This window comes from Chironomus tepperi, unplaced genomic scaffold (genome assembly GCF_022539635.2).
Source record: "Chironomus tepperi strain 1889 unplaced genomic scaffold, CSIRO-AGI_Ctep_v1 contig_73, whole genome shotgun sequence".
Lineage (NCBI taxonomy): Eukaryota > Metazoa > Arthropoda > Insecta > Diptera > Chironomidae > Chironomus > Chironomus tepperi.
The window spans coordinates 1,993,920-2,018,971 of NW_027226195.1; the positions used below are offsets into that span (position 1 = coordinate 1,993,920).

Consider the following 25,052-nt stretch of genomic DNA (forward strand, 5'->3'; position numbering starts at 1 on the left):
GGGTGAATATTATGCAAACAAAGTGGTGTTTCCTTACAATGAGCAAACAGTTGATATCAGAACTGACGAAACTTTTCGTAACAAAATACATATATCACACCACACTGGAAGTACTATTTTATTAAAACTTCTTAATTTTGATATGATAAAGCAAATTCCAATCGATTCAATGCATTGCGTATATTTAGGAGTCGTTAAAAGACTTTTAAAAATATGGTTTATTGGCTACCGAAATGATCCTTTAATCAGTAAAGATGTTTATGAGGAAGTATCATCATTAATACGTCAAATTAAAGGGTTATTACCTGCAGAATTTCATCGAAATATGAGGAGCTTGGAAAGTATAAATAAATATAAAGCTAAAGAACTGCGAATGTTTTTATTATACATTGGAATGTTCGTCCTGAAAAATAAATTATCCATGGAAAGATACAATCATTTTCTGAAGCTTCATTGCGGAATCAAAATACTTTCTGATGAAGAATTCTCACGAAATCCAAAAATGATAAAACTTGCCAAATACCTGATTGAAAATTATATCAAACAACTAGAAGTTTTGTACGGAAAACAACATGCGACGTTCAACCTTCATTTATTGTCTCATCTATGTGAAGAAGTAGAACTTCATGGACCACTTGATGAATTTTCAAACTTTGTTTTTGAAAACTTTCTGGGAAAATTCAAAAAACTCATAAAGTCGCCTAATTTGCCACTACAACAACTTGCAAACAGATATGATGAAATTTTTGAACATTTCTTGCTTTCTGATCAAGAACACATAATTTTCTTTAGCAATGTGAAACAAAACCTAGTGATTGATGGCGTATTATTATCTTGCAAATTTCCAAACTCTATTGTTTTAGTTCATCCAGAAATAGTTTTAGAAATAGTCAAAATAGAAGAGGCAAATAGTTCTTTTTTAATCACAGGAAAAGTAATGGAGTTGGCTGATTTTTTCAGAAAGCCAATTTTATCCAGCACAATAAATTGCTTCCTTGCCTCAAGCGGATCTAACATCAAAAAAATCAATGTTTCCTGTATTCGTCGTAAGATGGTCCCGTTCAAGATCAATAATTCTCAGTACTTAATAACACCAATGACTCATAACATAAGGTAAAATAAAAATATGATACTAATTAAATTTAGTCAAAAAACGATTAAGAACTTCGCTGCATCCTTCCAACTTTCATTTGACTTTTACAAAGCAACGGACTCTCCGTTCCTTAAATAAATACGAAATAATTAACGACTTCTTATATAAAATATAGAATAATTTTTTCTTATATTTATTTTAGAGTATCCTGTGCTCAATAATTTGCTGTTCATAGTAATTTGCTTCTACAAACATTTTTTTGTTAAAATACAAGTCAAAAATGAATAAAATACAAACAAATCTTTGGAATAATTGGTGTAACGTTAAAAAAATAAAAAAAAAAAATATGAATCTTAAACATTATAATTATTGGTAGAACTTTTTCTTGTATTTCAGCATTTTCTGTGACTTTGAGTCCATTATCTAACAAAAAAAAAATATGAAAAAAAATTTAAGGTTTCGAACCATTTTCGGCTTAGCCTACGCAATAGTATTACTTAATCTCTTAAGTTCCTCTTAAACCATCAACGCACCGATGCTAATATTTGGAATTCTGCGTTTTTATCAAATAGTGTTTCAAGATTTGTAGGCATCTAATATACTTCACAATAACTTTCAGAAATGACCAATTTAAAAACCCTAAATTTTTGTAACACTGTCTTTACCAATCAATATATATTTTATCAAAATGAACTTATCTGAAATTCGTGAACTTGCCAGCGGTGAAATCGGCCGTGGAAGCTTTGGTTCCGTTAGAATTGCGCACGGACGTTATTCTGGGTCATCATCTGGCGACTTTTTAGCCGTAAAAACTTTCGAAAATCGTGCGTGTTTTGAGAGCGAAAAATTAATCAATAAAACGATTACTGATGGTATATTAAAATATAAAATCGATAACATCGTGCAAATGTTAGGATACGATAACAAAAAAATGAAAATTTACATGGAATTAATTCATGGAACAAGTTTATTTGATTTTGTCGACTGTTTTATAAGCAAACGTAAGCGCCATTCCTTGAGTTTTTTGTGTTACATTACAAATGGAATTTTAAAAGCAGTGAATAGTTTTCATAAACTCAAGTTTATCCATTATGACATAAAAACTGACAACTTAATGATGAATTCTAACATGGATATTGTCCTAATAGACTTTAGTCTATCGCAAAAGGAGGGTAAACTGGTTCGTGGATTTTCCGAACGTCCATCATACATGGCTCCGGAAACGGGTTCCGAACATCGAGCTTCTAAAAAATTAGACATTTATTCAATAGGAATTTTGCTAGTGGACCTTATTCGATTGGATCATGCGTGCTTTACAAAATCAGACGGATCAGTTGAAGAAACTATTTTGAAATCGATTATTCAAAGAAATATTCCAGCAAAATCTCCTAATGAGTTAGAGATATTGACAAAAATGCAAGAATTTATCAGTAATTGCCTAAAAGTTAACCCTAAGGTTCGTCCTGATATAGAACATATAGATTTTAAATTTAAAAGTGCTATATCGGAATACACTCAGGCACCTTTTAGGTACATGTCAACCTTTAAGAATGTGATATTAGAAGAGCTTATTGTATTGAATAATGAAAAGGATATAATATCAAAAGAGTTGCAGAATACGAATAATGTGAAGAATCATTTCGAAGAAAAATCACAACACAATCAGTTACGGATTGAAGAACTTGAGATTGAAAACAGGAAGCTGAAAAAAATTATAACTGAATTAAGACATAAACTCCGAATGAAAAGACCAACCTCTTCAGTTGGAGTTAATACAATTGAACAATTATTCTTAGATGCGGAAACAAATACTGAAAATTCTTATGAAAATAGAGATTTAGTGATGTCAAAAATGGATGAACATGCAAATACTGAAAATAGAGATTTAATGATGTCAACAATCGATGAACATGCAAATACTGAAAATAGAGATATAGTGATGGCAACAATGGATGAACAAATAATTACGGAAAATACCAATGAATTGGTTGAAGAAGAAGAAATTGAAGTTCCTGTTCCATTGAATGAAAGGTGAGGAAAGTAATTTTTAAGTTTATTTTGTTTTAAATTGTTTTCTGTTTCCAAAATAAACTAATCAAGTTTTGAAAATGCTGTTCCATCAAAAAATGCAATACAAGTGATTGACCATCAACCCAACGACCTTCCAAATCCAATAGCTGGACATAAAGGGTAAGCATTTATTTTTTTTTTCCTTTTTTTTTTTATTTTCCTGTCTTTCAACAGTATTCTCGAGTGGGTTTTCACAAGGAAAAATGCTCTGGGCCTTAAATATAAAGAATGCATATTGTCGATGAGATATGATCATGTTTGCAAACAGACAAAGGAAACTAAAATTATATACACTTGCCGAAAAAAAAATCATTGCAAAAAAAAGGTGGTGATAATGTTGAAAAATGACATTTACAATGTAACGAGCATCACTGAAATTTGAACAGTGGATTAAAAGATTGAATAAAAACAATAATACCTACAGAATTGAAAAAAAAAAAAACGATATATTTATTTCATGCATAAAATAAATTTCAAGTGCCTAATTGAAGAAAGCGACTTCAGACGAATGTCAGATGACTGACAAGGGTTGAATGTCAGACGAATGTCAGAAGAATGTCAAATGTCTGACAAGAATTGAATGTCACACGAATGTCAGAAGAATGTCAAATGTCTGACAAGAATTGAATGTCACACGAATGTCAGAAGAATGTCAAATGTCTGACAAGAATTGAATGTCAGACGAATGTCAGAAGAATGTCAAATGTCTGACAAGAATTGAATGTCAGACGAATGTCAGAAGAATGTCAAATGTCTGACAAGAATTGAATGTCAGACGAATGTCAGAAGAATGTCAAATGTCTGACAAGACGTCTGGCTAAAATTGAATGATGATTACTTTTAGTTACGTTTTGATTATATTTCGATCACGTTTAGTGATTGTAATTTGATATTGCAATCAGTGAACATGATCAAATATCACGCTCATTGATTACGATCAGTGATTATGATAATTTGAAAATGAAAATTTCCAGTAGTGATTATGATAAGGTCGCATCTGATTGCGCTCATTGATCGCGATCAGTGAACATGATCAAATATTTTTGGAGTGATCATACTCAGATGACTTCTGATTACGCTCAGTGATTATGTTCAGTGATTATGATACGGTGATGATGAAATTTTTTCAGAGTGATCATGATCAGATACGATAATGATTGTGGTCACAAGATGTGATCATGAAAAAACACTTTGTGATTGTAATGTGATTGTAATCACAAACTAGTGATCATGATCATTGTCTGTTAGGGAATACTTACAATGACATCACTTTTATGAAAAATTGTGTCATTCAATAAATGTTTTCTTCTGGATATTGCCTACATATTGCTTTTAGTTGTTGATTTGAAGTGGGATTTTTTGAGGAATTTCAGTTTATGTTTAAAATTGATTTTTTTGTGTTTATTGACCTCAAAATTTTAAAAGCAAAATTAATTAAGCTTGAAATTTGATGAGAAGAATTGATGTTTAGTTCAGAAGAGTAAGTGAATGTTGCTGGATTCATCAAATACTCAACATTTCTGTACTACACTACTGATTACTCGGAAGGAACATGAAAAGTAAGTAGTCAAGAAATCCAGTCCAGGTCGATGTTAGTGTAGGGCTGCATATACAGCAGATTGTATTTTTACCGGAACGCTGCTGTACTTTTCAGCTTTGCTGCTGTGTCCCGACAAAGCCTCAAAATGTGTCGATTTTTCAAGAAGTCTAAAATTCCATTCAAATTTTGGAATTTTTGCCAAATTTCGAACATTGACTGTAGGAAGGTATAAGATAAAGCTGCCTACAGACGTTTTTTAAACGCGGCAATGAACCCCCGTGCGCCCCAGCCAAGGAATTTAAACGAAAGAAAACAACACCCTGAATCTGACAACTGTCCATAGCCTCATTGACCTTATGCTGGTTTTCTTTTGGTATATTTTTGGCATGTGCCTTATTGGCTATCTTTTCTTTTTGATACATTCGATAAGAATGTCACAAATTCTCATTTAGTGCCTATAAGCTCCCAATGTCTTTGCTTCGACAATTTATCGAGATTGAGAGACACATAGAGGTGTTAAATGTTTGATTTGACTAGAATTTTAGCTAATTTAAAATCGATAGGCATTAATATTGCAAAAATCAATTCTCAGAGGCATTATTGCACACTTGATATTGGAAAAAAATTAGTAAAAGCCAACGACAGCTCCATATAAGTAACATCAAGGATCACAAATGATCTGTATGGTCAGCAAACTAAGTGAAATAAGCTTATGACATAAAAATTCCAAAATACGTCCATAACATTCTCATTTTAAAGCATCAATAACATCACTTCTTTCACCAGAATTTCCTGACGTCAACTTCTGCATTAAAAACCAAGGTAAAATTCACAGCATCTTAAAATTTATCTTCTCCATTAAAACAAATACATTCAACAGTTCTTTAACTTATATCCTACGTAGTTTGGTCATTCCACTAATAAATGAGAATTATAAATTTTTTTTCAAGTCTTTCCAATTCAAATCCTGACGACTTTTTTAAGAGCTTTCAATAACCAGTATTTTTTTACTCTCTTGTCTTACTTTGTGTTGAAACAGATGATATCATCGTGCAGTATAAGAAAAAAAAGTTTTTTAATTCCACTTCATTTAATTTAATTTAATTTTTTTATTTTGCCTAGCATAATAAAACTAGTTTCAGCACATATGTGTAACCGTGAATTGTCAGTTCAAAAAATGTGCAATAATGAGAACATTATTCGATACAAATGGAAATCTTTTTTTGCAATTTAAAATAAGAAGAAGAATGAGAGGCCACAGATGATTGAGTTTAAGTTCAGTAAATTGAGAGCCATCAACAAATAGGTTGATGGAGCAATATTGATGCCAGAAAATAGAAAATTTCTTCAAAATTATCAGTAAGGGGTCGTTGATTTGTTACGTGACGCATTGTTTGAGGCTTAGTAAGATCTTGAACCCCTCTCCCTTTAAGAGCGTTAGGTATTAAGAGAATAATCTCTAAGGGAACGTTCGGAAGCTACATACCGCTTCAAATTGCATTTTAGATTCCTCCTCCCCAACCGTTATGTCTTGTAGCAAAATCATGAACCAGAAAAAAAGGTTCTCCATCACTGCCCTAAGCGCTACATAATTCTCAAACATTCCCCAAGCTATCTGCTATCCAGATGGCAAGCAAATATTATTACTGGATATTTCAACTTTGCGGTTTTTTTGGTGTAAGAAACACACCTAATTCAATAGAGAGAGTAGATCACGCAACATCAATATTCGTGCTACTTTTTTGTTTATTTTTGTCACATTTTTTTTGTCGGTTAAACACAAAATTTTTAATGTGTTTCAAAAGAATTTTAGAATATTTTTTGGTTAAACAAATAATATTTTTGTGTGCATGTACTGGGTATGGCTTTTATGGGTTTGTCGGGTAAATGTTATTAAGATTTTAATTTTTCTTTTTTTTTGGCGTCAAAAATTGCATGAAAGTGAATTAATTTATAATCTTGATCTAAAGTGCGACCGAAAATGATTAATTTGGCTGTAAACTATTTTTAATAAGGCATAACATATCAAAGCAGTTGACATTCAAAATTCCCAAAAAATTGTTTGCTGAAATTTTGCGAATTTAATCGATTTTTGTGATCAGATTCCAATTAAGGGGTTTAATATGTGGATAAGAAGGTGTTGAGTTGATGGTTAAAGTTGTTCCGAATAGCACAAGTCCATTAATTGATAGAAAAATCCAATCCCAGGCTGGTGTGGGTCTGACTTGGTCCCGGATTCGTTTAAAATTCTAATCCATGCCAGATTCACTCCAGTTAGATTTAAATGCAACTCCATACCAGAATCACATCGGCCTGGAGTCGGATTTTGATTATATTAACTGATTGATGCTATTTTGGTATCTAATTAGTCTTTTATCCAGCACAACGTCAGAGCAACGTTGGCCTGGGGTTGAATTTTGGAACGATTAACTAATTTGTGCTGGTTTAGTGCCTTATTTGCCTTAATTCTCCTGATTTTTCGGTTTTTGTGAGTATAATGTACATTATTGAGACTAGTCCTAGTCTGTGCTCAACAATTGAATATAATCTTAATTAACACATCCAACACAAGGCTACATACAAGGAATTTAACTTCATCTGCTTTTTTGACTCATTTTTCAGTCCAAATTGATGTAAATTCATATAAATTCTAATAAGATTCTTCATTAAATCAAACCAGAACTGCTTTATTAAAATGACAAATTCTTTCATCCATGACAATTTTTAACATCCCATGAAATTCCACATCCAACACCTCAACAACTCAAAATAGCATGACATCAACTGAATACTAAAAATACTCAATCTGCAGCCTTCCAGCACACAATTTCTTCTTGAAAAAAAAAAAAAATTCACATAAAATCCAGTGACTCATTTTAATGTTCTTCCGCTTAAATACATGCAAAAATAATTCATTTTAAATTTTTTTTCATATGTGACTGGAGGAAGAACATTAAAAATAAAATTTAATGAGCTTAATTAAGCTGCATCATCAAGGCTTTTTAAAAAGTCATTTTGTAGGATAAATAAGTTAACAGTCTCGATATCTTGGACATATTTCCATACCTAGACAATCTTATCTCACAGTCAAGACATGTTCATGCCTTCAGGTCGATGAGTTTTCTGTTTAAATAAAGTGAACAACAGCAACAAATTCTTGTGTATAAAGCATTTGCCATTGACTTATTGGCGATATTTGAAACGAAAGAAAAATTCACATTCGCCTTCAACAGTCCATATTTGTAGTTGTACGTCTCTCTCTCTCACGAATTGTATAATTTTTATTTCATATATCACTTATGTGTATTATTAATGGTGTGTATAGTCCCGCATTTGCTTCTTCTTTTCATTTCTTTTATAATTTTTGCGTCTTGAAATTATAAGTAAGATATTTTTAATAATAGATTGAATATGATGATAAATACAGTATGTATATGCAAAAAAATTTGAGTCTTTTATTTTGAGGAGAATGTAAACAAAAAAGAAAAGGCAATAAGTCGAATGTGAATACTAATAGAGGCCAGTAAGAGCATTAAGTTGATGGAGATGAGGTTGAGATGGTGTTTGAGGCGCTTTACATTATCATGTGAATTTTTGAGTATTTTTGAACTATTTTGGATGGATAAATTTTATAATTGATTGTTGATTTATTAAGGTATGTAAGAAATGGGACTAGATCCCACCTTCTTCGTTACAAAATTTCTATACTTTTACAAAATTACATGACATTACAATTTTGAATGAAATGCAAAAATTTATTCTGGTTTTTGATAACGAAAAACTCTAGTAAGTTGACCAAATAAGAGAATTTTGATACGACTGAATCAGATATCGAAGTCGCTTAAGTCGGTGGCTAAAAACAACTTAGCCAAGCCGATTTTCTTGGCTAAGTCCTTTTTAGCCGACTATACTTTTCAGCATAGCTAAGCCGATTTTTAGCCGCCGCCGACTAAAAAATCAACGGCTTCGATCTCTGCTGAACACCTTCATTGAAGATTTTCATTTCAAATGCAAGGGTAAGGCAAAAAAAAAGGTTTTTCAGAATTTTTACAGTTTTTGATGCACATAAGGTTAACTAATAGGCAAAGAGCATGCTCTTAAAAGTTTGATCTACACAAAATATACTTGATGAGCATGATTTTGAGCGCCTTAACCTGCTCGGCTTTTAAATACTCGTTCTTTGCCTGCTCGACTATTTAAAGGTCACTCTTTATCTGATAAAAATGCAATTTCGAAGATTTCTGGGTAACCCTAATAAAAACTCACAATTTTGACTGAAGATCAGTAAGTGTCTCTCAGGAGCAACGAGAGAATGTGTTCTGAAGCTTAACTAATATACGCCTCTCAGATAAAGTCTCAAATAAAGTCCAAGAATTACAATTCTAATAACTAAAGTGCACAAGATTCTAACCCCTATCTTTAGATGCATTTCAGAGTATATAAGTGCAAATGAGACCTCAAATCGTTCAGACATGCATTTTATTAATTTTATCTTACATAAACCGAACTTTAGATACTCAAGCTTACTCAAGTTTATTTTGCGATAATCTTTCAAGCTATAATTAACAGTTGTCCAACAGGACAGACACAAAAGCCATAATATTCATCAAATGTCATTTAATTATTCACAAACACCCACCTATTCCGTAAAACTATCCAGCCATTAAAACAAAATAAATTTACAAAAACATTTCCTTCATAAAAACTCGCTTGAATGTAAAAAGCAACTGCGAGAGAAGTGTGAAGCGAGAAGTATAAATAAGAAGTATGACTGTATTAGTGTTAAACAATTTTCAATGCACATGAAACAAAAATCAAAGATTTTCTGCCTTCATGTTAATTTTTTTCGGACATAAACCAAAATATCTTATTTCAAATATGATGAAATATTTCAGAATATTCAGTTCTTATGCAGCTCTTTTCATCTTTCGTCGCAATTCTAAATTGCCTTCAGCAACAATTGAAGAATAAAAAAGGGAGGTGAATGACGAACAGGAATGCATGGCCATAAAAGAATTACGTTGTGGTTTGAAAATTTTAATAAAAAGACTTTTTTTTGTTTAATATTTTTATCGCACATTTGCCACAAAACAACGACAGCATGTTGAAAAGTAAGGAACAAAAAAAAGTTTAAAAATGGCTGTCAAGTTTTACACTTAAAATTGCATAAAAAAACAGTCTTGCATGTAGAAAAAATATATTATGAATTTTTCATACACAAGAAATGATTCATGCATGCTGTGTGTAAACAATTTACCATATGCAGTTTTACGGTTGATGCCTTAACGCAAAAGTTCACATTTAATTAACTTTTTAGCACAGCTTGGGCAGGGTTGTTGACTAGATAATTGGTATTGAGTGGTTTTGGTGGATTTGGTGGGGTTGTAAATTGGGTAAAGGGGTGATTTGATGCATAGACTGTAAGGTTCACTTAGATTTTGTAGGATAGTGCTTGAATCGACCTATACCGGCGTGACTCTGACTTGATACTGTATTCCATTTAATTTTGACTCCATGATTGATATACGTCGACCTGGGGTCGAATTTTGGATTGATTGACCGACTTAAGCTATCTAAAATGCCTGTATCGACACAAAGCTCGATAAGGAAGCAATTTGAAGACACAAATGCATCAAAATTCAATTGAAATCCGTAAAAATTCATTACACCTGCTTTTACTATATGACACCCTACTAAATCCCAAGTCACACACAAACACCATCCCTGCCCCTCAGAGAATGATGATGAACATCCACAAAAATATTGATAAATTTAAAACATAATTCTAATATGCGATGAGAAAATTGAATAAAAGCTCATTTAATATATTTCTCATAGAGTTAACAACCTGCAATTGTATTCGCATTAAAACTATTTTTCGTGTATAACACAACAATAGAATTGAAAAATATACGTACATTCATTGAGGAAGTAAAAAATTTAAGCGTAAATTCAGATAGACGGAAAAACTTAATTTGAGGCTGCAGCTTTTGCTTTTAACAATATTTTAAATGATGCTTAATATTTTATATGAAGAAGTACTGAAGATGATTATTAAATATCGTGATTTTCTGAGGGATTTTTGAAATTCTTCTGCTAATGGATTTGATTTGCAAAACGTGCAGAATACTTTTTTGGGAGAAAATAACTTTACGGTACAAGCACTTTTCTTTTATGTCTAAATTATAACCTTTAAAACTTCTATTAAGTCCGCTAAAATCTCATTAGTGTAATCTGATTGTAGAATCTGAACTCATTCTTGAGTAGGATCTGAGATTATTCTAAACTATTTCCATTAATGGTAATATGTTGTTTCTACTCTTAAGTCTGTGCAATTGGCTATGTCTGGTCAAACTTCAAATTTGCTATACTTCCAATTTCCTACATTTAAAAGTCAATAGACATAAATCAAGGTCAGATATTGATGCAGTCACCACTTTAAAATGCAGTTAATGTCCAGTTGCTATCTAATTTTAACGTATTTTTGTCCATTTTGGATCAAATTACGATCAAAACTAATTGTAAATGATCAAATCTTATCAAAAGGTGACAATACAGGAATGCATACAGCTGCGTCAGCGGGTTCAACAATATAGTGTATGTTTGAGGTTCTATATTTTGTAGATTCCTCATTTGATTCATATAAAATAGCACAAGTCGGTTAATTGATCCAAAATTTGACACCAGACTGGTGTGACTCTGACATTGTGTCGGATTTAAGACGATTCTGGAATCAAATAAGAATCATTCCGACCTGGGACTACTTTTTTGATCAATTAACCGATTTGTGCTATTCGGGATAGTCAAACATGATCATCAACAAATTCCAAATATTTAATATATCAAGGTTCATAAATATTGCACTTTAAAACTCTTAAAACACTCATTTACCATGCTTTTCGCTTTATTTCAGACTCTAGCTCCACTGAAATTCATACTTTATCCTACAACTATGCAGTAATCCGATCAACCAACTTCACACTCTCTTAGATATAATGTTCATTCTACATGCTATGTATATTATTCAACGATCTATAAATAATATTGTGATCACAACAAGGAATTCCAGTAATTTGAATAATCAATATTTAAATAGACTTTTGTGTCATTTTTTCAGTCGATTTTGTGTTAAAAAGTTCTGATTAAGATGTAGAGTTTGTAAAAAACTTGAATGATTTGTGAATATTTTCTGAGAATTATTAAAATGACATTTGCAAATAACACATTGTTGTTTACAGTATTGATGGGTATGGTTGAGAATCTGATGAAAACTTGTGAATGACGTAAGGTGGGCAATGGTTTAGTTGCACGTTTTAAGGTTAAATTTTTAGACAAATGGCCTGTAAAACGGTCGAAAAGAGGCTAACAGAGGATCCTAAAAGGCAACGAACATCATTTCATGTTACAGAAATGCCAAAAGTGTTCCTAAAAGTGGTCTCTTTAGGAGAACAGCAAAATAGACTAACAGAAGTGACTATAAGAGTCGGGAACCTGTTAAGTCATTTTATTGCAGCTCAAACATTCACAATTGATCAAATAGAACAGATCATCATCAATAATATGCCATAAATGCAGAGAATATCTAAGAAACTCCCGGGAATTCCCAATTCCTAAGAAAATTCATATTCATAACAGAATATGCAGCCATAGTTTTTAATTCAAGGGCTTTCATTATAGAGCATGTAAAATGCTTTTAAAATACAATGAAGGCTTTAGCAGGTGAAAATTGGCAATTAATGAAGAGTTATAAAATCAAGTCTTCAACCTGTAATTTTTGAAGTAGTATTACAATCTTGTACATGAAGTGTGTATTTAAGTACTTGAACACATGGCAAGTGCTTTAAATTTTGCTTGGAAAAAATTCACACCAATCGAACACATCGTCACGCAAAAAGTTTATTTTTGTTGAAGTGATGTAGCCTTGTAGCTTGATCTATTTTGCAATAACTTTAAATGGTGTAAATTATTCAAAATTTTTTTGGTCTATAATTTATTTGTGTCCAATTTTTGTGAGTCTATTTTTACGGATGGATCATTTCATAATGTGATGATAATGTCATAAATGCATTTAGATGTTTGTCAATTTAAGTTTGTGGCATTATTTGAGGTTTTATGGATGTCATTTCTAGCATTTTCAGCAGAAATTTGACAGAAATCAGCATATCTCAATGTCAGTTAAGTGTTCATTCAACTCGAGTGTCACAACATGTTGCTAAGACACCGTCACATTCATGGGTTAACGACAAAATATGACAAAACGATGATGAGACGCCTTAGAGGCATCTACCGGCACCATTACAGGAATTTTTGTCATATTTTGATGACAAATTGTTGAATTTGTCAAAGAGTGCAACTTGAAATTTTAATGGAACTAGATATTCATGAAAAGGGCTATTCTGGACCTCTAAAGACCTAAATTCGCTCAAGAATAGTAAGTTCATGTTGAGTACAAAATTGATCATACGATGGACATACCACGCAGTCGTCCATACTTCTCGTTTAAAGATCAGGGGTTCAGAGCCTGTATGACACTCTAATGATCAACATTTAATACAATTGCAGAGATTAGAGTCAAAAACCTAATTTATACATTCTCATAATCACCAAATGACCCCCAATAAAGCCTCATATCTATATTTAGAACCACATTCACCTTTCGAAATCATAAAAATTCTCAGAATTTCCGTTAAAAAAACACTTAATGACAATCTCATAAAAATAAAATGCAAAACATCGCACACACATTTAAATAAAAATTATGTAAATTTCGTATCTGATTCTCCTCATCAATACATTAAGCTTAAATTCTTATGGCAAATATTGAAAAAAATCTCTGATTAAATATGTATAAAAAATGTCAAACAATAAAGCAGAATTTGTTTTTCGTTATGAACAGATCTAACGTAATAAAGATGGCAGACATGCCATATTTGCTGTGTTGAATCGACAGATTTAAAACAATTATTACCGAGCATTTCATAATAGATGTGGAAAATATACATGACAAATCATTTTAGAATTTTTTTAATTATTGTATGATTTATTTCTAATAAGCCCGAGTGACATAAGGCAGTTGTTTGGGCATCCCTATGGTTCATATTGTGGGGAAAACGTCAAAATGACTAAGAGGTGCTTTAAAGGTCATCTTGAAGACAGTTTGGAATCTTGAAATTCCTCTCATTGTGCCACTCGCCCGAAAAAGCAAAGAACATGTTCATAAGAGCTTGCCCACCTCAAATATATCAGATGAGCATGCTCACGAGCAAAAAAAGAGCTCCTGGAAGGAAGCTGCCGATAGAGACAGCATTGCGTTTGCTATTGACAGTTGGCAAACGGAATCCCGTGATAGAACCAGCTTTAGACGACATCTGAGGGAGACCATCGATCAAAGTTGATCTGTACGGCCATCGAAATGAGTATGCTCATGAGCTTTGCTTTCACCTTACTCTGTTCTTAAGAGTACTGCACTCTTTACCTGCTCGGGTCGGGCAGGAAGCTAGCCATCAAAATTCTCGTCATACATAGACAACCGATTATCTTATTTATTTACGTTCACGACAACTGTCAATGGAAAAACTCAGATGATAATTTTTATAAGGTATTGTTGAATGTTACATAATAATTAGCAAATCAATTCATATTTAAATATGTCTGCTTTAAAAATTGACTGTGCGGGCGACAGTATGTTAATTTCAAGATGCAAAAAAATTGGGTTTGAAGGGGGGTCATGCATGGGTGATGTCAATGGAAGTCTGATTTGAATCAAGAGTTGTGGTTTGCAGGTAAAACTGTTGGTTTTGAGTTTTTTTAGGAAAAACCAGATAAAATTGAAGAATTTTTCCGAAAATGAGAAGATGGAAAGTTGACCTCCAAACCCCCTTACCCCCTGAATATGCCCCTCATACTTCCTGTTTCGACAAAAAGTTGGGTTTGTTTTGCAAAAGTCACAAGCCTCAATCTATGCTCAATTCAAAAAGACTCGACTTTTCCCCGGTACTGATACCGAGATTCAATGTCCCCCAGATACCATCCATCCCTAAATATCGCACATTCTCCACGAACTACCCCCATTCCATTCACAGATCGCTAAATGAACAAAACAAATACTACCATTTTTATTATCTTCCTATAAATTTCAAGAGACATTTCCAATTCACAATTTATTGGAAATTATTTATGGCATATGACATTACGTTCAATGATACTTAACAGACTTTGTTCCTTAATAATCACACTTAATTAATTTGCCATAAAAATTTCCTGAAATTTAACTAAGTAAACGTACTTAATTCTCTTCTTGGAATTCTATTCATTATTCATTTTAGATTATTGGATATTTGAATGTGACTCACGTAGACGAAGAATGAAAACATGTGTGCGCGTGGAAGTTGTGAGTCATTTTTTTTGGATTTGTTGTTCATAAGAATTTTAAATAGTAAGAAATTCGGCGGAACAATGGAATCTTCTTTTTTTGGATGGCACTATTTTCGGTGAGATTTGATGAGAAATGGCTTTTATGGTTTAATGAGAAAACTAGTGTTTGTGGTGTGGTGAGTATGACTGGGTTAGTTTGTGTGAAATAAGTTTGTTTGGGTTTTGATGTAATTAACAAGTAGGGTAAAGAATATAATTTTTGTGGTAATATAATTTTTGTGGTATTGACATTTTTTTGGAAATTCTATTTTACACTGCTTTTCATATCCAGAAAGGTAAATAAATTATGAAAGAATGCTATTAAAATGATATATGTTTAGTTTTATGGAGCTTTTACCTTACTATAACTAAGTTTTATCGATCCAAAAATTTACCCTAAAAATTCAAGTTTTTACTACAATTTTCAATTAAATATTTTCTTAAGAAATTATCACTGATTCATTTAGGAAGTGAACTAATATGATAAAACAAACCATATATTTTCACAATAATTAGTAATAAACAGTTAAAGTTAATTAGTTTAACTAAAAAAACACATTTAAAATATGTAAACATTGAATATAATTTTTGTGGTAAAAAAATCTAATTTTTGTGGTATTTTTTCTAAGAGAATTTTTGGTTGATTTTTCCCTAAGGTTGATGCTCCCCTATCTCATTTAAAATTTAAAAATTCGTTAAATTTTTTTCAACTTTTTTTTAATTAATTTATCATTTTCTACATGCTTTGCAGACTTAAATTGAACTTAAATTAGTTGAATATAAGCCTGATAATAAATTTAGCCAATCTTCTTGAAGAATTAAGCTACAAATTCTCAATTTATTATTACCACAAAAATTATATTTTTTTACCACAAAAATTATATTTCATACCACAAAAATTATATTCACTAATAAAATCAGTTTTTCACGAAAGCTGTTATTTTAGGATAATGTTTGATTAGCTTTTAGTAAATTTCCTTGTTTCCTGAATATTTTGCCGAAGAAATTGTCCTAAAAGAATTAACACGTGAAAAGTTATGAACTTTTAAAATCTTGAAGATTGAAATTACCACAAAAATTATATTCTTTACCCTAAATAATAATTATTTTCAGTGAATTATGATTAAATTTGAATTAGAATTTGATAGTTTTGGGTCTAATTAGCTTGTTAACTGCAAGAGATGCAGCAAGTAAAGTGCCAGATCAGCATAAGAAGGTTGGTTGATTCAAAATTGAGAACCAGACTGGTATGACTGTTATGGTGCAGAATTTAAACCGAATCCATTGCTACGTGTTTATATGCGTTTCATGGCTATTGACAGTTTAACGAGTGAGGATTCGCCAGATCTCCCGCTCAAACCTAGACCTACGGTAGCAAAATCGAAATTTAATGCGGAGTCAGGAAGCTTCACTACATCACTAACAACTGATTGTGTTGAAATAAGGTTGAATCTTGAATATTAAGCTTATATATACGCGAATAAATTCTTCCCAGAGTGAGACTATGTATGAATGACTTAAAAAATGGGTTAGAATCTGTTAGTCTATTTTCATGAGGAAGTGGATTCATCTCCTATTGGTCGATCATAGACAAGACAAGCGCTCTTCTCAAAGATCATGACATCAAGTCCTCTCCGGTATTTACTACAGTAAATTTTAGGTTCAAATTAATATTACAGAACTATTAAGTAATTGGACTGGCATAGCTGTAAGCTGACCAACGCATAGCTGTAACGCATAATAAGAACAGAAATGAGATTTGCCATATCATACCCAAGATACCCAGAACAATACCACACACAACAACCCAGCTGCACTAATGACGAAAACTACATCATTAAAATGTAAATCATCATCGAGTTCATTAAATCACTGTAAATACCCGTAAATACGCACTTTTTTTATTGTTGTATCGGTAAATGTAATCACAGAAATAGTCGTACATCATAAACATTGAACTGTTCGGTCTGTGAAAAACTAATTAGATAAAATAGATTATTTCCATATGAAAAACAGATTGCATCCGTTACAGTATAAAGGCATTATTATCGCACCTATTTTCAAAAAGAGTAGTGCATAAATGGATTTCAAGAGATATGGACTGTAATTGATATAATTAAAATAATCTATGAAGAACCTTCATGTTAGTCATAGACATTAAAAAAAATTTAAAATTTATGATAATTTTCTCTTTCATTCAACACTATTTTATTATATTGTGCACTACAACCAAAATATATATATAAAAACTGATTTTTATGCCTCAAACTCACTCAACCGTTCATCTGTTGCATGACCAGCAATTCACAATTACTACTATGTATTTTTTTGTACCACTATAACATTATGTGAAATTATTATAATTTTTTACGTGTTTAAATGGAATTTATGAACAAAATTCTTTTCCCTAGCTTGTGTGTGCCTTAAAACCATCAAAATTCTTCTACGATAGTAAAATTCACAACTTCTAACTTCTTAATGAACTATTATATTTAATTAACACGTTCCTTATAACATCATTTTGCGTAAATTCTGTTTTACAATTTGTTGATTCATTCATTAAAACTTGACTAGGGTTGCCGTTCTAGCAGTGAAATGATTTGTAATATTTGAGTTGTTTTTAGTTAATTATATACAAATTTTTTGTGATTTGATCAGATTTGTTTGGAAAGTTTTTAAAAATAATTTGAGTAATTGGAGTGTTTTGCAAAAATTGAATTAACTGTGTTTTTGGATGGAGGTGGGAATGGGGTGTCTATGTGGTTGGATGGTGGGAGGCTGTTGATTGGAATAGTATTTCAATTCTATTTTCGATATTCTTATCTACTGTTTTTTTTTTTTAATTTCCAGTTATTTCCGTCATACTTTGTCTCTCTCTTTTAATTCCAGCCATATTCTGTCACAACCCGTCTTTTCCAACAGCCCGAGTGGACAAAAATACGTTTGAACTATTCATCAACTAGACATTAACTTGCCACCAACTAGATATAACGTATATTTGTCCACTTCATTAGGATTCGTCCAATGAACCGTAAAGCTTGCATTTCTTGCAATTTAGATGCACAGACCTGCACTCTTTAACTGAACATTAAAGTTCGTTTAAGATTATAAACCCTAGTTACCATTAATTTTCAGTCATTCCCAGTCGTTATTTATAGATTCTGATAATTTTTTGACGTTTCTGCCGTTTTCAGTCATTTTAAACCATTCTCTGCAGCAATCAATTTATGCAATTAAGATGCACAGACCTGCACTTTTCGGATGTACCTTAAAGTTCGTCTAAAACTGCAGACCTGCGTTTTTTGCCCACAGGCGTGGAGTTTTAGACGATCTCTAGTTGTAAGTCATTCGAAATTGTTCTTTGCCATTACTTGTCACTTTCGGTCATTTCCTGACATTCTCTGTTGCTCACTGTCATTCACTCAATATAGCAAGCTTCAGGAGACATTTTAGCCATTTTGCCAGATGCCATTTTAGGAACAACATGACAAAGGTGCAGACCAAAGAGCTCATGGGATTACTGTGTGAGCAACGATGCTGGGAATTTGAAACTGACAGAAGTTATCTAAAAACAGATCCAGCTTCCGAATTTTAAATGCGATAATGGGCTCCCGTCCGCCTTCGTCAAGAAAGTAAGTAAGTATGAGAATTGGGCAGGAAACTAAGGGATATAGGGCCTTGAAAGTTTTCAAAAATATCTATCAATCTTAAATTTAATACAGAAAATTCCCTCAATATCCATCAATATTCACAACAACCAATCAACACCCCCTTTGCATGTCCACCAATCTCCACCTCCTAGTAACTTCAATGCTCTTATTTCCCCTTACAAAAAAATTAATTAATAATTCATATTGCAAATAATTTTCATTCAATTAATAATCGTGAAATAAATTTACAACTTCACGGTGAATCAATCACATTATACGAATCAATGACCATTACTTATAGCTGTTGCTGACCACAAAAAATTATAAATTTTACACTTTTTACAGATTTAAAAAAATGGTTTAAATTCTGGGTCGTTAAACTTATAAAATATGTTGTGTATGGAAATTGATTGAGTATGGAAAAAGAGAAAGAAGTTTTGAAAAATGCGAATGGCTTTTTAGCAAGCATAAAGTCTATAAATTAATCAAACAGTGGTCGAGACTACTGCTTAAGGAGCATATGAACGTAGACTGCACGTGTCTATCGTTATGAAATAAGCTTATGCTGGTTTATAATTTGAAAAAATTTTATTATTTGCAGATTTATTTGCTATTTTTTATTTTTGTGTCTGAGCTGAGATGTAATATTGTAGATATTCAGGCATTTTTTTGATGTATGATTGCAAGTATGTTCGTGGAACGAATTTTCCTTGAAATAATATTTCATTTGATTCATTTTGTCGATATAAAAAGATTTTTTTTTGTTTGAGTGTAGGTAATATTGGATTTACATAATAAAATGTGTAGGGAATGTGTAAGGTTGATGATATGTATTTGGATTTTGTAGTGGAATTATTGAAGATTGCTTTAAATTTTGCATGGGAGTTTGAGAATTGATGCTTTTTTTTGCAAGGTTGGAATTTCGAGGAGTCATAAAAATTTTAGGAATTTTAAAATTAAGAAAAAATTGCTAAAATTTGAACAGAAGAATTTGAAATGGCATTTAAATAAATTGTTATAGCGCAGCAACGAATTTTTAAGCAAAAAAGAAGTTTTAATCTCTATAGACCAGTGGTGGGCAACCAAGTGAGCCGCCAGAACTTTTTAAAAATCCCCTGAACCGTGTGGCATGTGCGATTTTGATTAAGAAACGCTAAGGAATCGTTTCATTCATGATAAAGGGTTAGCATAAGATGAAGGTTTCGAAGGATAGAGCTATCTTCAGACATTCCCTACGCGCAGCAATGGGCCTTCGTGCGCCCCAGCCAAGGAAGTAAGTAAGTATAAGATGAATTTGTACAAACTAGGTGACAGAGCCAGCAACAGAGTCAGATGCCTTTTTTTGCAACCTAAGCTCCACATAGGAACATGGTTGCAGTAAGTAAGTAAGTAAGTATAAGATGAAGTAAGACCCTTTCTGACAGACTTTAATATTTACAATTGATGGTTACAAGTTAACAAAACTCAAAGCAAAATTGAACAGTTTGATAAATGAGGAACTAAAGCAAGATATTGTAGTTAATCTTATTTTTTAGTATAAATATCAATGCACCACCCTTAGGACATCATTATGGTTTCATAGATGGTTACTAGAAAATACTGGCCCGAGTGGACACAGCTAGTTAATGTCTACTATTAGACACCATTCAACTAGCTATTTATTTTGCCAAAAATATACACGACAACGTAACAAGACATTAACGAGACTTTAACTTGACACATGGAAAGTTGATTTCTAAAGAAGTTTGTGTGAAACCATATACTTCACAAGTGCAAGCAGAAATTACAAATAGAAATTTGTGTGAAACCATATACTTCACAAGTGCAATCAGAAATCACTTTTATAAGAGCAATTTTTTTTCTGAAAATTTTCTAATACATTTATATACAATGAATGGTGTGCACTTAACGACTTTTGCCAAAGTGCAATAGTTAGTTACTATGTGATTTACTAAAATGTTTTATGGCAGCTACGAATGTGTAATTCTGATTTTTCAAAAAATAATTTAATTAACAAATGTCTTCATATCACCATATAAAATTATTAAGCAAATTTTGATTTTTTCATGTACGTTAAATGGTTATGGTTAACTAGACATTAACGATACATAAGTGCTGTACATATGTCTAGTTAAATGGAACGTTCCAAAAATGTCATTAGTCTCAGATACGGTTAGTTACATAGGCTGGTTTATTGGAAAGTAACCAGCCATTGATAGGCAAGTAAATGGCAAGTCTTTAACTAGATGCCTGTCCACTCGGGTGGTGATCTGGATTACTACAAGTGGTGCATTCTTTCTCGTAAAGTCTTTCTGTTGACCTTAATAGCCAGTGTATAGAGTCCAAATCAATATTTTAATTAGATTTGATTGTTTAACCTGATCGGCAAAAATTAATAGATTGCCACAACTTGGCCACAAAAGTGCCGAGATAGAAGTATACTAGAGAATAGCGGCAGCCAATTGACAACATTTCATTATTTAGTTTGGTCCATTTTAATTAGGCTACTAAAGCCATATGCAATTGAAATTAGACAATTTTGACTCCATGATTCTCAAATTATGATATTGCAAGAGACAAGGTAGAGGTCGATAACTAGAGTAGAACATTTAATAGCATTGAAATGTGATTAAATATCAAAAAAATCTGAATTACCTCACTTTATTAGCAATACTTTCCAGAATCAATGAATCACATGCGCTAAGGTCATTCTAAATTACCCAATTCATTATTACTTGCGCTTATAGCAACAAGTCGTTTATGAAGTAAAAATATATGATACATAAAAAACAATAAATATTTTCTTACCGTCAAGTTTGAAACTGATTTTTATTTTTCTATAAAACTTGCTTCTATTCTCTCAAGATATTTGCAATTTATTCCATTAAATCTGGTTTTTATTGTTATTCCAGTTATTATTCACACTATAAAGTTTATTCTTTCTAAATTTCCTTTTGTCTAACTAACTAGAAATAAATTAAAATTGGTTAAATTATTGACAGATGCAAAAAAAACACTATTCAATAAAATTCATAAGTTATTGCCTCATAATTTAGCAACTTTTTTTCAATTTTTCTCTCTTATTTTTGAACACATGAAAGATAACTTTTATTACATAATTTTTTTTAAAGAAACTCTTTCTTTTCAATTCCACAATAACCTTTTATATATATTTTTTCATTCCTCTCTTCATTCAACAACCAAAAATAACATAAAAAAAAGTAATACAAAAATGCACGTTCGTTTGTCGTTGTGTAATAAAACCTCAATAGTAATACTAACAGGCAGATAGTGTCTATATCTTATTATTAATTCTTCGTTTTTTTTTTTCTCTCTCTCTTTTTTCCACCTATACTTAAGAACGTACTATTGACTAAAATAAGCAACGCGAAAGATGGAATCACGTCTTTACTACACAAATATCAAAACTCTACTAAATTTAACTCGCGAAGCTCAACAATGAACAGCATGAAAAAAAGCCTCTCGCGAACTTGCAGATGTAGTAGATATACAGAGAATTGGACATTTAACAGTGACGTCATTGTTGACTGTTGATTGTTGTGTTAGTGATCTTCATGCTGTTTTTCTTTTGCTTTCATACTTGCGTATGGTTTTTGTGCTGAATTAGAATCTCAGCATATATTATAGCGCGGTTATGAGAATGAGAAAAGATGGAATTGATGTTATTTTGTCGGCTTGTCTGGATGGTGGTTTATTGGTCCAAATGATGATTAAATGGTGTGTTTCACTAGCTTAATGAACAGTATGATTCAAACTAATTAAGAATCATTGATTATTTTGCTAAAATTAATATAAAACTGTACCTTGAGTCAAATTTGTCATATAAGTGACACGGAAAGCACCAGAAGCAGAAATGGCCGAAAATCTGGCCACAAGCAAACTTGACTCTGGCTAAAAGTCAGATTTCATCTTGTCTGAACTGATTTGGAGCAGGATTTTGGACATTTCAACGCTGTGTGCCTTTCAGGTGACTATCATTTCCCAGCTGAAACATGCTGTGACCTTTTACTTAGTTATAAACTTAAATTGTCTATTCAACTCGGGATTGTAAAGAATATTAGCAGAATTATGATAGCTTTAGTCTTTATTTAGTTTCCACTTAAACCCAATCATACCCACCTATTGTCAAAAATGTCAACTTTAGGCCTGTTTTAGCTATAAGAATTGTTTAAGCATCACAAGGTCGCTAATGATAGCCCGAAAAAAATGATTCGATTAATCGATCCGAAATCCAACAACAAGCTTACGTGACAATGGCATGAGACGGAATTTAATACGCATCTAGTACCAAGTCAGAGTCACGCTGGCCTGAAATCGGATTTTAATCGATAAATTGACTTCTGTTAGCTGTTCTGGTAGGTGTCTAGCAAACACTAAAAGTCACGCCGTAAGAAAGGTAGATAAAAGTGTATCAGACTGTCGGGGGGTTGAATTTGGGAAAATCCCACCTAAGCCAGAGTCAAGCAGAACTCGAACACTGTTCGATAACTTTTCTACCTTTTGTGATGTTCGATAGGTAGCATTAGTCTTTTTTAGCTCTACATTTTCAGAAAATTGCGCTTTAAAACACCAAAACTATACTCCTTACCACCCTAGTCTATTTTTCAATGTAATAACAAATTATATGTAGGCATGAATTGTAACCCAATTTCGCGAATCGTAGATTGATAATAATTTTTCCTATTCATGTAATTTTCATGAACGTGAACAATGATTTTGTTAAAAAAAAAAAAATGCATTTCAATGTGTAGCATCTAGCACATGCACATTCTTTGGCATCATCAGAATTGGAAATAATTTGCAATTTAAGCGTTCTCAACGGTTGTGTCTCAGCAGAGCAGAGCAGAAGAGAGAAGTAAAAAAAAGATCAGAATGAGCTCAAAAAATTACACACAAAACCGGTTTAAAGCGATGCAAAAATGATGTTGGATGTTTTGCAGTATTTGAAAAATTTCACTGAGAATTATATATTTTTGCTATGTAGCCATCATCATGTGCTGTTCAAGCTTCTTGAGAAAAATATAAAAAAATTATGCTTCATTTAAATGAACGGAAAAAAACGGAAATTTAATTTCAATATTAAAATTTTGAGATTGTTCATGACCATTTTTGTGGATGTTTATTCTTTCTTCGGTCGTTCAAGTCTTTTGCATGTATAATAGAACTAAAATATTAAAATATATTTGAATAAGCTTTTCAGTACAAAAAATAAATATATGTGAAAAGTTTACTTATTTTCTGGTTCAGTGAATTCGGACTGGATTTTATGGACTTAATTTTTATATTTTTTATTTCTAGGCAGAATGGGATTTGGAAATGGTTGTGAAATTTATGTCAATGGACATAAATATTTGGTATGGTATTAATATTTATTTGCAATTAAATTTTTTTAATTGAGATTTTTTTTTGTGTATTTTCAGATAAGATTTAGGATGCCGTTTGGATTGGATTAGAGTTTGTTTGAATTGAGAGGATTGAATTGAGAGGAATAATTGATGAACAATGTTAGATTTCTACAAGATTTCTATGGTATTACAGATTTATCAAAAGTTAATAAATTGAGGGAATTTTGTGAAAATTGGAGTTCTTTGTAAAATAGTTTAAACTAATTTAAATTGAAATTTTCATAGATTTTCTCGTATTTACTTGAGATAAAGACTTAAAATGACTATTGTTAGGCATCAAATTGGTATTTCGGTATCATGAAAGCATGTTCTTTGCCTGTTAGAATGTGATCTTATGTCTTTGTTGCCATCAAGACACCTTAACGTCTTATAATTGCAGAGACACATAAGAATGACACCGCAATTCCAGCAGCTCACTATATCGTCAATACAGCAGCATAGTGGTGTCCTGACCATTGAAAAGTGCTTCTTGGGAGGTGGAGCTCGTCCAAAGAACCATATTACCCTCATTATTGCCCAAATCATCATTAGTCTACAAAATTAATTTTACTCATTCCAAATTATTAAATTTTAGAGACATTCCTCTGACTTTTAACACAATTTATTCTAATTCTTATCTATATTATCCAGTAAATAATTGACATTCATTCTGGTTCAAACATCTGCGGAGGTTTCTTAAAAATTAACTTTGAAATATATATCTTTAAATATACCTCAGAGTGAATCTCCCATCAATACTTTAGCCTTGAATATTATTTTCCAAAGAGTATTGTCCCAGAGTTAAACGGCTGTCTTCGATAAAGAAAGATAGACTTTTTCTCGTGCCTCACAATTGAAGAGGATGAACGCTTAATTGCATT

At 31.9% G+C, this 25,052-nt stretch overlaps 2 protein-coding genes across 4 annotated transcripts in view; one reads left to right on the forward strand and one right to left on the reverse strand.

Annotated features, from left to right (window-relative positions):
• pot (zona pellucida domain protein papillote) overlaps positions 1-22,185 on the reverse strand; it is a 35,677-nt gene extending 13,492 nt beyond the window's left edge. For 2 of the 3 annotated variants that reach the window (XM_070653855.1, XM_070653853.1), the window contains exons 1-2: positions 22,049-22,185; positions 21,575-21,732 (exon numbers count right to left, since the gene is read on the reverse strand). The gene's annotated coding sequence lies outside the window, so the exon portion shown is untranslated. The remainder of the gene's footprint in view (positions 1-21,574; positions 21,733-22,048) is intronic. The other variant, XM_070653854.1, reaches the window with a different exon arrangement.
• On the forward strand, positions 1,782-3,287 carry LOC139101039 (uncharacterized). Its single transcript, XM_070653903.1, has 3 exons — positions 1,782-2,094; positions 2,242-3,124; positions 3,194-3,287. The coding sequence occupies exons 1-3, from the start codon at positions 1,782-1,784 to the stop codon at positions 3,285-3,287; spliced, it is 1,290 nt and encodes a 429-aa protein (XP_070510004.1).
• Positions 22,186-25,052: the final 2,867 nt, after the last annotated feature.